The 10,859-nt window shown below is 52.0% G+C and overlaps 2 protein-coding genes across 2 annotated transcripts; both read right to left on the reverse strand.

Annotated features, from left to right (window-relative positions):
• Window positions 1–1,146: 1,146 nt before the first annotated feature.
• On the reverse strand, window positions 1,147–7,795 carry LOC124255905 (cell wall protein DAN4-like; the record flags this gene model as incomplete). Its single annotated transcript, XM_046689853.1, has 5 exons — window positions 1,147–1,612; window positions 3,187–3,690; window positions 4,412–4,566; window positions 7,313–7,486; window positions 7,724–7,795. Coding segments are annotated over 5 exons (1,371 nt in total), but the record flags the coding sequence as incomplete, so codon positions are not given.
• A 370-nt stretch (window positions 7,796–8,165) lies between these two features.
• On the reverse strand, window positions 8,166–10,199 carry LOC124255906 (required for respiratory growth protein 9, mitochondrial-like; the record flags this gene model as incomplete). Its single annotated transcript, XM_046689854.1, has 4 exons — window positions 8,166–8,228; window positions 9,696–9,759; window positions 9,842–9,894; window positions 10,116–10,199. Coding segments are annotated over 4 exons (264 nt in total), but the record flags the coding sequence as incomplete, so codon positions are not given.
• Window positions 10,200–10,859: the final 660 nt, after the last annotated feature.

The following is a 10,859-nucleotide window of genomic DNA, read 5'->3' on the forward strand; positions in this document are numbered from 1 at the left end:
TGTAGACTGTTGTGATATAAGTGTAGACCTCCGTGATATAAGTGTAGACCTGTTGTGCTATAAAGTGATATAGACCTTTGTGTGATATAAGTGTAGACCTTGTGATATAAGTGTAGACCTCCGTGATATAAGTGTAGACTCCGTGATGTAAGACCTATAGAAGTGTAGACCTTTGTGATATAAGTGCAGACCTCTGTGATATAAGATATAAGTGTAGACGTTTGTGATATAAGTGTAGACCTTTGTGATGTAAGTGTAGACCTCCGTGATAGAAGTGAAATGTCACTGACCGATATGTATTGATTCGATGTACTGCAGTTTATTCCAGACAAAAAGGAGAATAATATAAAATACAAGAATGCAAACATGAAAATATTTTATTTGAAATCGAAATATTTTAATCTATGAACAGCTTATGAAACATAAATACAGTAAAACGAATAAATTATCTCAGTATATTACTATATAAATATGACGCGAAATGTACACAAACAAGAAGTGGATACTTGCATTATATAAAACATGGAAGTGAAATGTTCGTCGATACATTCATGCACAGAAAAAATTTGAATATGAAGGTATACTTCGTTGACACTCAAATGAGATTTATGAATGAGAGTCATTTTAACGTCACCGTTATTTCAATAATGTCACAGTGTTTGAGAGAAAATCACAAACGTCGTGATAACGTCAGACGTTTACCACTTGAACACGGATGCGGTTGTGACAAACTCGGAGAAATGACGACGGTGACCTGGAATTCGAACCGACAATTCTGACAAAGGGAGGCAACTCGTATCAGTCAGTTAGGTCAACCGTGCTTGGTGATGTATCTATAACCTGCTATATTTCTCATTGTAGACCGTTATGACGATCTTTACAAATAATCACGAACCATTACAGATTGTTAGTTTAACAGGACAATGAACTGATCCCAGGTGAAATTTGCGTTTGAACGTTGTCTGGTAGTATGTCTGGTGATGTATCTATAACCTGCTATATTTCTCATTGCAGACCGTTATGACGATCTTTACAAATAATCACGAACCATTACAGCTTGTAAGTTTAACAGGACAATGAACTGATCCCAGGTGAAATTTGCGTTTGAACGTTGTCTGGTAGTATGTCTGATCCTGGGTGTATTGCTCATGGACATGTTGATGAAAACAGAAGGCAGTTCTTGAGTGTGTCATCCCAGACGAGAGTTGGGGGACATGGACGGTTGTCTGTGAAGTGACCGTGAATACATGTTGCATACACACTGCAGGATTGGCAGGACTGGAAATTTCCATCCGTTTGACCGTCACAGTTCACGACACAGTTCGGGGATACAGTTGTAGATGGCGTAGGACTTGTGGCACTGGTTGCACTGGTTGCACTCGTGGCACTGGTTACACTGGTTGCACTCGTGGCACTGGTAGCGCTGGTAGGACTGGTGGCGCTGGTGGCACTAGTTGCACCCGTGGCGCTGATAGCGCTGGTTGGACTTGTGGCACTAGTGGCACTGGTAGGACTGGTGGCGCTGGTAGGGCTGGTAGGACTAGTGGCACTTGTAGCGCTGGTAGGGCTGGTAGGACTAGTGGCACTTGTAGCGCTGGTGCTTGTCGTTGTGCTGTAATTATAATAAATATATGAGTGAACTACACAATACAGTTTAAAGTCACTATATCCCACCACACTTCTCTAAAAATAAACAATGCACTTCTCTCAATAATACTAACTATCTATCAGCCCTCAAGGAAGCTATCATAGAATCTTTATGCATGGGTGTAAATATGAAACATATCAGGCGGTTTTATCTGCTATATGTCTGGTTTTAGGTGGATAAATCAGTAGAAGGAACGTCCTGATGTTCATTGGACAGTATCAGATACCGTAAACATCTTGACCAACTTATCTTGCTTTCACTTTGCCAATCAGATCACAAGTTCCTATTCATATGAATAATGAGTGTGTGAGTTTAGTTTTAAACCGCGTTTTAGCAATATTCCAGCAATATCACGGCCGGGGACACCAGAAATGGGCTTCAGACATTGTACCCATGTGGGGAATCGAACCCGGGTCTTCGGCGTGACGAGTGAACGATTTAACCACTAGGCTACCCCACCGCCCCGATTTGAATAAAAAAAAGATCGATAAGAAAGGGAACACGATTGTTGCCCATGTGGATGCTTGCTTCTTGCCTAAGTGTTTTACATAGATGTTATCAATGTCAGTGGTGTTAATAATGACCAAGGGGTGCGTCAAGGATGTTGTGTAAGTCCCATATTGTTTCGATAACAGTAGGGGCGCCGGGGTAGCCTAGTCGTCATGGAGTTTGCTCGGTTCAATTCCCCACATAGGTGCAATGTGTGAAGTTCATTTCTGGGGTCCCCACTGATATTGCTAGAATATTGGTAAATGTTGTTACACAGTTTAAATATTTAGAACAGCTGATCTATTCCAGAATGTATTATCTGGTAAACAAATGGCTCTCAAACACGTGAATACCATGCAGTCGTTTCAAGGAGATATCTGTCATGCTTGAAAACGGTATAAGCATCTATACCGAAACGTCGCAACTGTATAATAAAGAAGCTGATCATCCATAAACACTTGCCATTCCTATTGCTTACAACTTGTAGAATGCTCTCAAACAGTTAAAGGCGATACCTAGACTATAATACCAATAAAACATCATTAGCAATTTATTTAATAATTAGCTTTTATTTTAAAAGCACAATCTATTTCTTTCAATACACAACATGTAATTAGGCAGATTCGGGATTCCATCTCATGATAATTTTAGGTGATATGTAGGTCGTATTTTAGAGAGTGGCATGCTATTTTCTTTGATAGGTAAATTTCTCCAATGTAATTCTCAACGCTTCTGCTTGCATGCAAACAGCTGAATAGATGAACTTGTCCGGCTAATATGTGAGACTACTTGAAATGCTGGTTTATAAGCAATATCTGCAATATGTCCAAAAGTCTGATGATAATTACAAACTTGTACTTCTCAGGTTATATGTAAATAGGTCTTATCGCTGAGTGCAGAGAGGTATATTCTATGAAATGTGAGGCGTTTTCTTCAGTGGTCCCAAAATTTCTGAGTGGCATAATTAGACAGTACACGGCATTGCCGTCAACTGAAATGGAACATTTAACAAAAGGACTTAAACAAATTTAGGGAATAGTGTTTCTTACCATGAGGATGATGTGGAGGTACAGCTCTTGACAGTGTCGTCCCACACCAGACCTCCTGGGCAGGGTCTGTTGTCAATGATCCGCTCCCCGATACACGTGGCGTAGACGGTGCAGCCCAAACATGACTGGTAGTTTCCATCACTGATTCCTACACACGATGTCACACAAGGAGGTAGAGTTGTCGTCGCCGATGTTGCTGACGTTGGTGATGTAGATGACGTTGGTGATGTTGCAGACGTAGGAGACGTTGGTGATGTAGGTGATGTTGCAGACGTTGGTGATGTTGGTGATGTTGCAGACGTGGATGATGTTGCTGCACTTCGACTTGTGGCGCTAGTACGTCCTGTGTCACCTGTAGTGCCAGTCGGACTTGTGGCACTGGTTGGACTTGTGGCGCTAGTCGGACTTGTGGCACTGGTTGGACTTGTGGCGCTGGTTGGACTTGTGGCACTGGTTGGACTTGTGGCGCTGGTTGGACTTGTGGCACTGGTTGGACTTGTGGCGCTGTGGATGAGAAAAATCTTATATGGTTACGTACTTTATATAGCAAAGGTATTGTTAAATTCCGTGATGCTGCTTCTTTGTCTGTTACAGTTATCAGTGGTAACTTCCACTCATTTCAGTGCAACGATCTGTTCATTTCTTGGACATTGACGGATGTCCTCAAAAGCCTGTTAAAACTTGACGATGATTTGCAAGTATGCCCTGTAAATAGTTGAGAAAATCACCAAATGTCACAATGATATTTGACTCCGGGCCATTCTTCTTCATATCTGTCACTAGTTTGATGATAATTGCTGAGTATATATGAACATATCATATTCTTTTGCATTGACATTTTATGTCGTATTGTACATCTCTGATAATATGTATCCAGGTCGTATTTTTGAGATAGGCAGAGTATTGTCTGTGAAATGTTTGGTAGGTTTGTCTGATATGATTCCAAACCTATTTATGTTTTCTGATTGGTATATGTAAAGCTAAATAGACAAATAATACATGTTGATGCACAACATTGTCACCAACTGCAATGGGACATTAAACAAAATGATTTAAACAAACTTAGGGAGTAGTGTTTCTTACCATGAGGATGATGTGGAGGTACAGCTCTTGACAGTGTCGTCCCACACCAGACCTCCTGGGCAGGGTCTGTTGTCAATGATCCGCTCCCCGATACACGTGGCGTAGACGGTGCAGCCCAAACATGACTGGTAGTTTCCATCACTGATTCCTACACACGATGTCACACAAGGAGGTACAGTTGTCGTAGCTGATGTAGCTGACGTTGGTGATGTAGATGACGTTGGTGATGTTGCAGACGTAGGAGACGTTGGTGATGTTGGTGATGTTGCAGACGAAGCTGATGTTGCTGAACTCCGACTTGGGGAACTAGTACGTCCTGTGGCACTGGTTGGACTTGTGGCACTAGTTGGACTTGTGGCGCTGGTTGGACTTGTGGCGCTAGTCGGACTTGTGGCGCTGGTTGGACTTGTGGCACTGGTTGGACTTGTAGCGCTGGTCGGACTTGTGGCGCTAGTTGGACTTGTGGCACTAGTGGCACTGGTAGGACTGGTGGCGCTGGTAGGGCTGGTAGGACTAGTGGCACTTGTAGCGCTAGTAGGACTTGTTGCACTGGTGGGGCTAGTGGCACTAGTTGGGCTTGTTGCGCTGGTGGCACTTGTGGCGCTGGTAGGACTGGTGGCGCTGGTGGCACTAGTTGCACTCGTGGCACTGGTAGCGCTGGTTGGACTTGTGGCACTAGTGGCACTGGTAGGACTGGTGGCGCTGGTAGGGCTGGTAGGACTAGTGGCACTTGTAGCGCTAGTAGGACTTGTTGCACTGGTGGGGCTAAGTGGCACTAGTTGGGCTTGTTGCGCTGGTGGCACTTGTGGCGCTGGTAGGACTGGTGGCGCTGGTGGCACTAGTTGCACTCGTGGCACTGGTAGCGCTGGTTGGACTTGTGGCACTAGTGGCACTGGTAGGACTGGTGGCGCTGGTAGGGCTGGTAGGACTAAGTGGCACTTGTAGCGCTAGTAGTAGGACTTGTTGCACTGGTGGGGCTAGTGGCACTAGTTGGGCTTGTTGCGCTGGTGGCACTTGTGGCGCTGGTAGGACTGGTGGCGCTGGTGGCACTAGTTGCACTCGTGGCACTGGTAGCGCTGGTTGGACTTGTGGCACTAGTGGCACTGGTAGGACTGGTGGCGCTGGTAGGGCTGGTAGGACTAGTGGCACTTGTAGCGCTAGTAGGACTTGTTGCACTGGTGGGGCTAGTGGCACTAGTTGGGCTTGTTGCGCTGGTGGCACTTGTGGCGCTGGTAGGACTGGTGGCGCTGGTGGCACTAGTTGCACTCGTGGCACTGGTAGCGCTGGTTGGACTTGTGGCACTAGTGGCACTGGTAGGACTGGTGGCGCTGGTAGGGCTGGTAGGACTAGTGGCACTTGTAGCGCTAGTAGGACTTGTTGCACTGGTGGGGCTAGTGGCACTAGTTGGGCTTGTTGCGCTGGTGGCACTTGTGGCGCTGGTAGGACTGGTGGCGCTGGTGGCACTAGTTGCACTCGTGGCACTGGTAGCGCTGGTTGGACTTGTGGCACTAGTGGCACTGGTAGGACTGGTGGCGCTGGTAGGGCTGGTAGGACTAGTGGCACTTGTAGCGCTAGTAGGACTTGTTGCACTGGTGGGGCTAGTGGCACTAGTTGGGCTTGTTGCGCTGGTGGCACTTGTGGCGCTGGTAGGACTGGTGGCGCTGGTGGCACTAGTTGCACTCGTGGCACTGGTAGCGCTGGTTGGACTTGTGGCACTAGTGGCACTGGTAGGACTGGTGGCGCTGGTAGGGCTGGTAGGACTAGTGGCACTTGTAGCGCTAGTAGGACTTGTTGCACTGGTGGGGCTAGTGGCACTAGTTGGGCTTGTTGCGCTGGTGGCACTTGTGGCGCTGGTAGGACTGGTGGCGCTGGTGGCACTAGTTGCACTCGTGGCACTGGTAGCGCTGGTTGGACTTGTGGCACTAGTGGCACTGGTAGGACTGGTGGCGCTGGTAGGGCTGGTAGGACTAGTGGCACTTGTAGCGCTAGTAGGACTTGTTGCACTGGTGGGGCTAGTGGCACTAGTTGGGCTTGTTGCGCTGGTGGCACTTGTGGCGCTGGTAGGACTGGTGGCGCTGGTGGCACTAGTTGCACTCGTGGCACTGGTAGCGCTGGTTGGACTTGTGGCACTAGTGGCACTGGTAGGACTGGTGGCGCTGGTAGGGCTGGTAGGACTAGTGGCACTTGTAGCGCTAGTAGGACTTGTTGCACTGGTGGGGCTAGTGGCACTAGTTGGGCTTGTTGCGCTGGTGGCACTTGTGGCGCTGGTAGGACTGGTGGCGCTGGTGGCACTAGTTGCACTCGTGGCACTGGTAGCGCTGGTTGGACTTGTGGCACTAGTGGCACTGGTAGGACTGGTGGCGCTGGTAGGGCTGGTAGGACTAGTGGCACTTGTAGCGCTAGTAGGACTTGTTGCACTGGTGGGGCTAGTGGCACTAGTTGGGCTTGTTGCGCTGGTGGCACTTGTGGCGCTGGTAGGACTGGTGGCGCTGGTGGCACTAGTTGCACTCGTGGCACTGGTAGCGCTGGTTGGACTTGTGGCACTAGTGGCACTGGTAGGACTGGTGGCGCTGGTAGGGCTGGTAGGACTAAGTGGCGCTTGGCGTAGCGCTAGTAGGACTTGTTGCACTGGTGGGGCTAGTGGCACTAGTTGGGCTTGTTGCGCTGGTGGCACTTGTGGCGCTGGTAGGACTGGTGGCGCTGGTGGCACTAGTTGCACTCGTGGCACTGGTAGCGCTGGTTGGACTTGTGGCACTAGTGGCACTGGTAGGACTGGTGGCGCTGGTAGGGCTGGTAGGACTAAGTGGCACTTGTAGCGCTAGTAGGACTTGTTGCACTGGTGGGGCTAGTGGCACTAGTTGGGCTTGTTGCGCTGGTGGCACTTGTGGCGCTGGTAGGACTGGTGGCGCTGGTGGCACTAGTTGCACTCGTGGCACTGGTAGCGCTGGTTGGACTTGTGGCACTAAGTGGCACTGGTAGGACTGGTGGCGCTGGTAGGGCTGGTAGGACTAGTGGCACTTGTAGCGCTAGTAGGACTTGTTGCACTGGTGGGGCTAGTGGCACTAGTTGGGCTTGTTGCGCTGGTGGCACTTGTGGCGCTGGTAGGACTGGTGGCGCTGGTGGCACTAGTTGCACTCGTGGCACTGGTAGCGCTGGTTGGACTTGTGGCACTAAGTGGCACTGGTAGGACTAATTGGCGCTGGTAGGGCTGGTAGGACTAAGTGGCACTTGTAGCGCTAGTAGGACTTGTTGCACTGGTGGGGCTAGTGGCACTAGTTGGGCTTGTTGCGCTGGTGGCACTTGTGGCGCTGGTAGGACTGGTGGCGCTGGTGGCACTAGTTGCACTCGTGGCACTGGTAGCGCTGGTTGGACTTGTGGCACTAGTGGCACTGGTAGGACTGGTGGCGCTGGTAGGGCTGGTAGGACTAGTGGCACTTGTAGCGCTAGTAGGACTTGTTGCACTGGTGGGGCTAGTGGCACTAGTTGGGCTTGTTGCGCTGGTGGCACTTGTGGCGCTGGTAGGACTGGTGGCGCTGGTGGCACTAGTTGCACTCGTGGCACTGGTAGCGCTGGTTGGACTTGTGGCACTAGTGGCACTGGTAGGACTGGTGGCGCTGGTAGGGCTGGTAGGACTAGTGGCACTTGTAGCGCTAGTAGGACTTGTTGCACTGGTGGGGCTAGTGGCACTAGTTGGGCTTGTTGCGCTGGTGGCACTTGTGGCGCTGGTAGGACTGGTGGCGCTGGTGGCACTAGTTGCACTCGTGGCACTGGTAGCGCTGGTTGGACTTGTGGCACTAGTGGCACTGGTAGGACTGGTGGCGCTGGTAGGGCTGGTAGGACTGAAAGTGGCACTTGTAGCGCTAGTAGGACTTGTTGCACTGGTGGGGCTAGTGGCACTAGTTGGGCTTGTTGCGCTGGTGGCACTTGTGGCGCTTGTTGCGCTGGTAGGACTGGTGGCGCTGGTGGCACTAGTTGCACTCGTGGCACTGGTAGCGCTGGTTGGACTTGTGGCACTAGTGGCACTGGTAGGACTGGTGGCGCTGGTAGGGCTGGTAGGACTAGTGGCACTTGTAGCGCTAGTAGGACTTGTTGCACTGGTGGGGCTAGTGGCACTAGTTGGGCTTGTTGCGCTGGTGGCACTTGTGGCGCTGGTAGGACTGGTGGCGCTGGTGGCACTAGTTGCACTCGTGGCACTGGTAGCGCTGGTTGGACTTGTGGCACTAGTGGCACTGGTAGGACTGGTGGCGCTGGTAGGGCTGGTAGGACTAGTGGCACTTGTAGCGCTAGTAGGACTTGTTGCACTGGTGGGGCTAAGTGGCACTAGTTGGGCTTGTTGCGCTGGTGGCACTTGTGGCGCTGGTAGGACTGGTGGCGCTGGTGGCACTAGTTGCACTCGTGGCACTGGTAGCGCTGGTTGGACTTGTGGCACTAGTGGCACTGGTAGGACTGGTGGCGCTGGTAGGGCTGGTAGGACTAGTGGCACTTGTAGCGCTAGTAGGACTTGTTGCACTGGTGGGGCTAGTGGCACTAGTTGGGCTTGTTGCGCTGGTGGCACTTGTGGCGCTGGTAGGACTGGTGGCGCTGGTGGCACTAGTTGCACTCGTGGCACTGGTAGCGCTGGTTGGACTTGTGGCACTAGTGGCACTGGTAGGACTGGTGGCGCTGGTAGGGCTGGTAGGACTAGTGGCACTTGTAGCGCTAGTAGGACTTGTTGCACTGGTGGGGCTAGTGGCACTAGTTGGGCTTGTTGCGCTGGTGGCACTTGTGGCGCTGGTAGGACTGGTGGCGCTGGTGGCACTAGTTGCACTCGTGGCACTGGTAGCGCTGGTTGGACTTGTGGCACTAGTGGCACTGGTAGGACTGGTGGCGCTGGTAGGGCTGGTAGGACTAGTGGCACTTGTAGCGCTAGTAGGACTTGTTGCACTGGTGGGGCTAGTGGCACTAGTTGGGCTTGTTGCGCTGGTGGCACTTGTGGCGCTGGTAGGACTGGTGGCGCTGGTGGCACTAGTTGCACTCGTGGCACTGGTAGCGCTGGTTGGACTTGTGGCACTAGTGGCACTGGTAGGACTGGTGGCGCTGGTAGGGCTGGTAGGACTAGTGGCACTTGTAGCGCTAGTAGGACTTGTTGCACTGGTGGGGCTAGTGGCACTAGTTGGGCTTGTTGCGCTGGTGGCACTTGTGGCGCTGGTAGGACTGGTGGCGCTGGTGGCACTAGTTGCACTCGTGGCACTGGTAGCGCTGGTTGGACTTGTGGCACTAGTGGCACTGGTAGGACTGGTGGCGCTGGTAGGGCTGGTAGGACTAGTGGCACTTGTAGCGCTAGTAGGACTTGTTGCACTGGTGGGGCTAGTGGCACTAGTTGGGCTTGTTGCGCTGGTGGCACTTGTGGCGCTGGTAGGACTGGTGGCGCTGGTGGCACTAGTTGCACTCGTGGCACTGGTAGCGCTGGTTGGACTTGTGGCACTAGTGGCACTGGTAGGACTGGTAGGACTAGTGGCGCTGGTAGGGCTGGTAGGACTAGTGGCACTTGTAGCGCTAGTAGGACTTGTTGCACTGGTGGGGCTAGTGGCACTAGTTGGGCTTGTTGCGCTGGTGGCACTTGTGGCGCTGGTAGGACTGGTGGCGCTGGTGGCACTAGTTGCACTCGTGGCACTGGTAGCGCTGGTTGGACTTGTGGCACCAGTGGCACTGGTAGGACTGGTGGCGCTGGTAGGGCTGGTAGGACTAGTGGCACTTGTAGCGCTAGTAGGACTTGTTGCACTGGTGGGGCTAGTGGCACTAGTTGGGCTTGTTGCGCTGGTGGCACTTGTGGCGCTGGTAGGACTGGTGGCGCTGGTGGCACTAGTTGCACTCGTGGCACTGGTAGCGCTGGTTGGACTTGTGGCACTAGTGGCACTGGTAGGACTGGTGGCGCTGGTAGGGCTGGTAGGACTAGTGGCACTTGTAGCGCTAGTAGGACTTGTTGCACTGGTGGGGCTAGTGGCACTAGTTGGGCTTGTTGCGCTGGTGGCACTTGTGGCGCTGGTAGGACTGGTGGCGCTGGTGGCACTAGTTGCACTCGTGGCACTGGTAGCGCTGGTTGGACTTGTGGCACTAGTGGCACTGGTAGGACTGGTGGCGCTGGTAGGGCTGGTAGGACTAGTGGCACTTGTAGCGCTAGTAGGACTTGTTGCACTGGTGGGGCTAGTGGCACTAGTTGGGCTTGTTGCGCTGGTGGCACTTGTGGCGCTGGTAGGACTGGTGGCGCTGGTGGCACTAGTTGCACTCGTGGCACTGGTAGCGCTGGTTGGACTTGTGGCACTAGTGGCACTGGTAGGACTGGTGGCGCTGGTAGGGCTGGTAGGACTAGTGGCACTTGTAGCGCTAGTAGGACTTGTTGCACTGGTGGGGCTAGTGGCACTAGTTGGGCTTGTTGCGCTGGTGGCACTTGTGGCGCTGGTAGGACTGGTGGCGCTGGTGGCACTAGTTGCACTCGTGGCACTGGTAGCGCTGGTTGGACTTGTGGCACTAGTGGCACTGGTAGGACTAAGTGGCGCTGGTAGGGCTGGTAGGACTAGTGGCACTTGTAGCGCTAGTAGGACTTGTTGCAC

This window comes from Haliotis rubra, unplaced genomic scaffold, assembly GCF_003918875.1.
Source record: "Haliotis rubra isolate DU_JTF1 unplaced genomic scaffold, ASM391887v1 Scf611, whole genome shotgun sequence".
Taxonomy (NCBI): Eukaryota; Metazoa; Mollusca; class Gastropoda; order Lepetellida; family Haliotidae; genus Haliotis; species Haliotis rubra.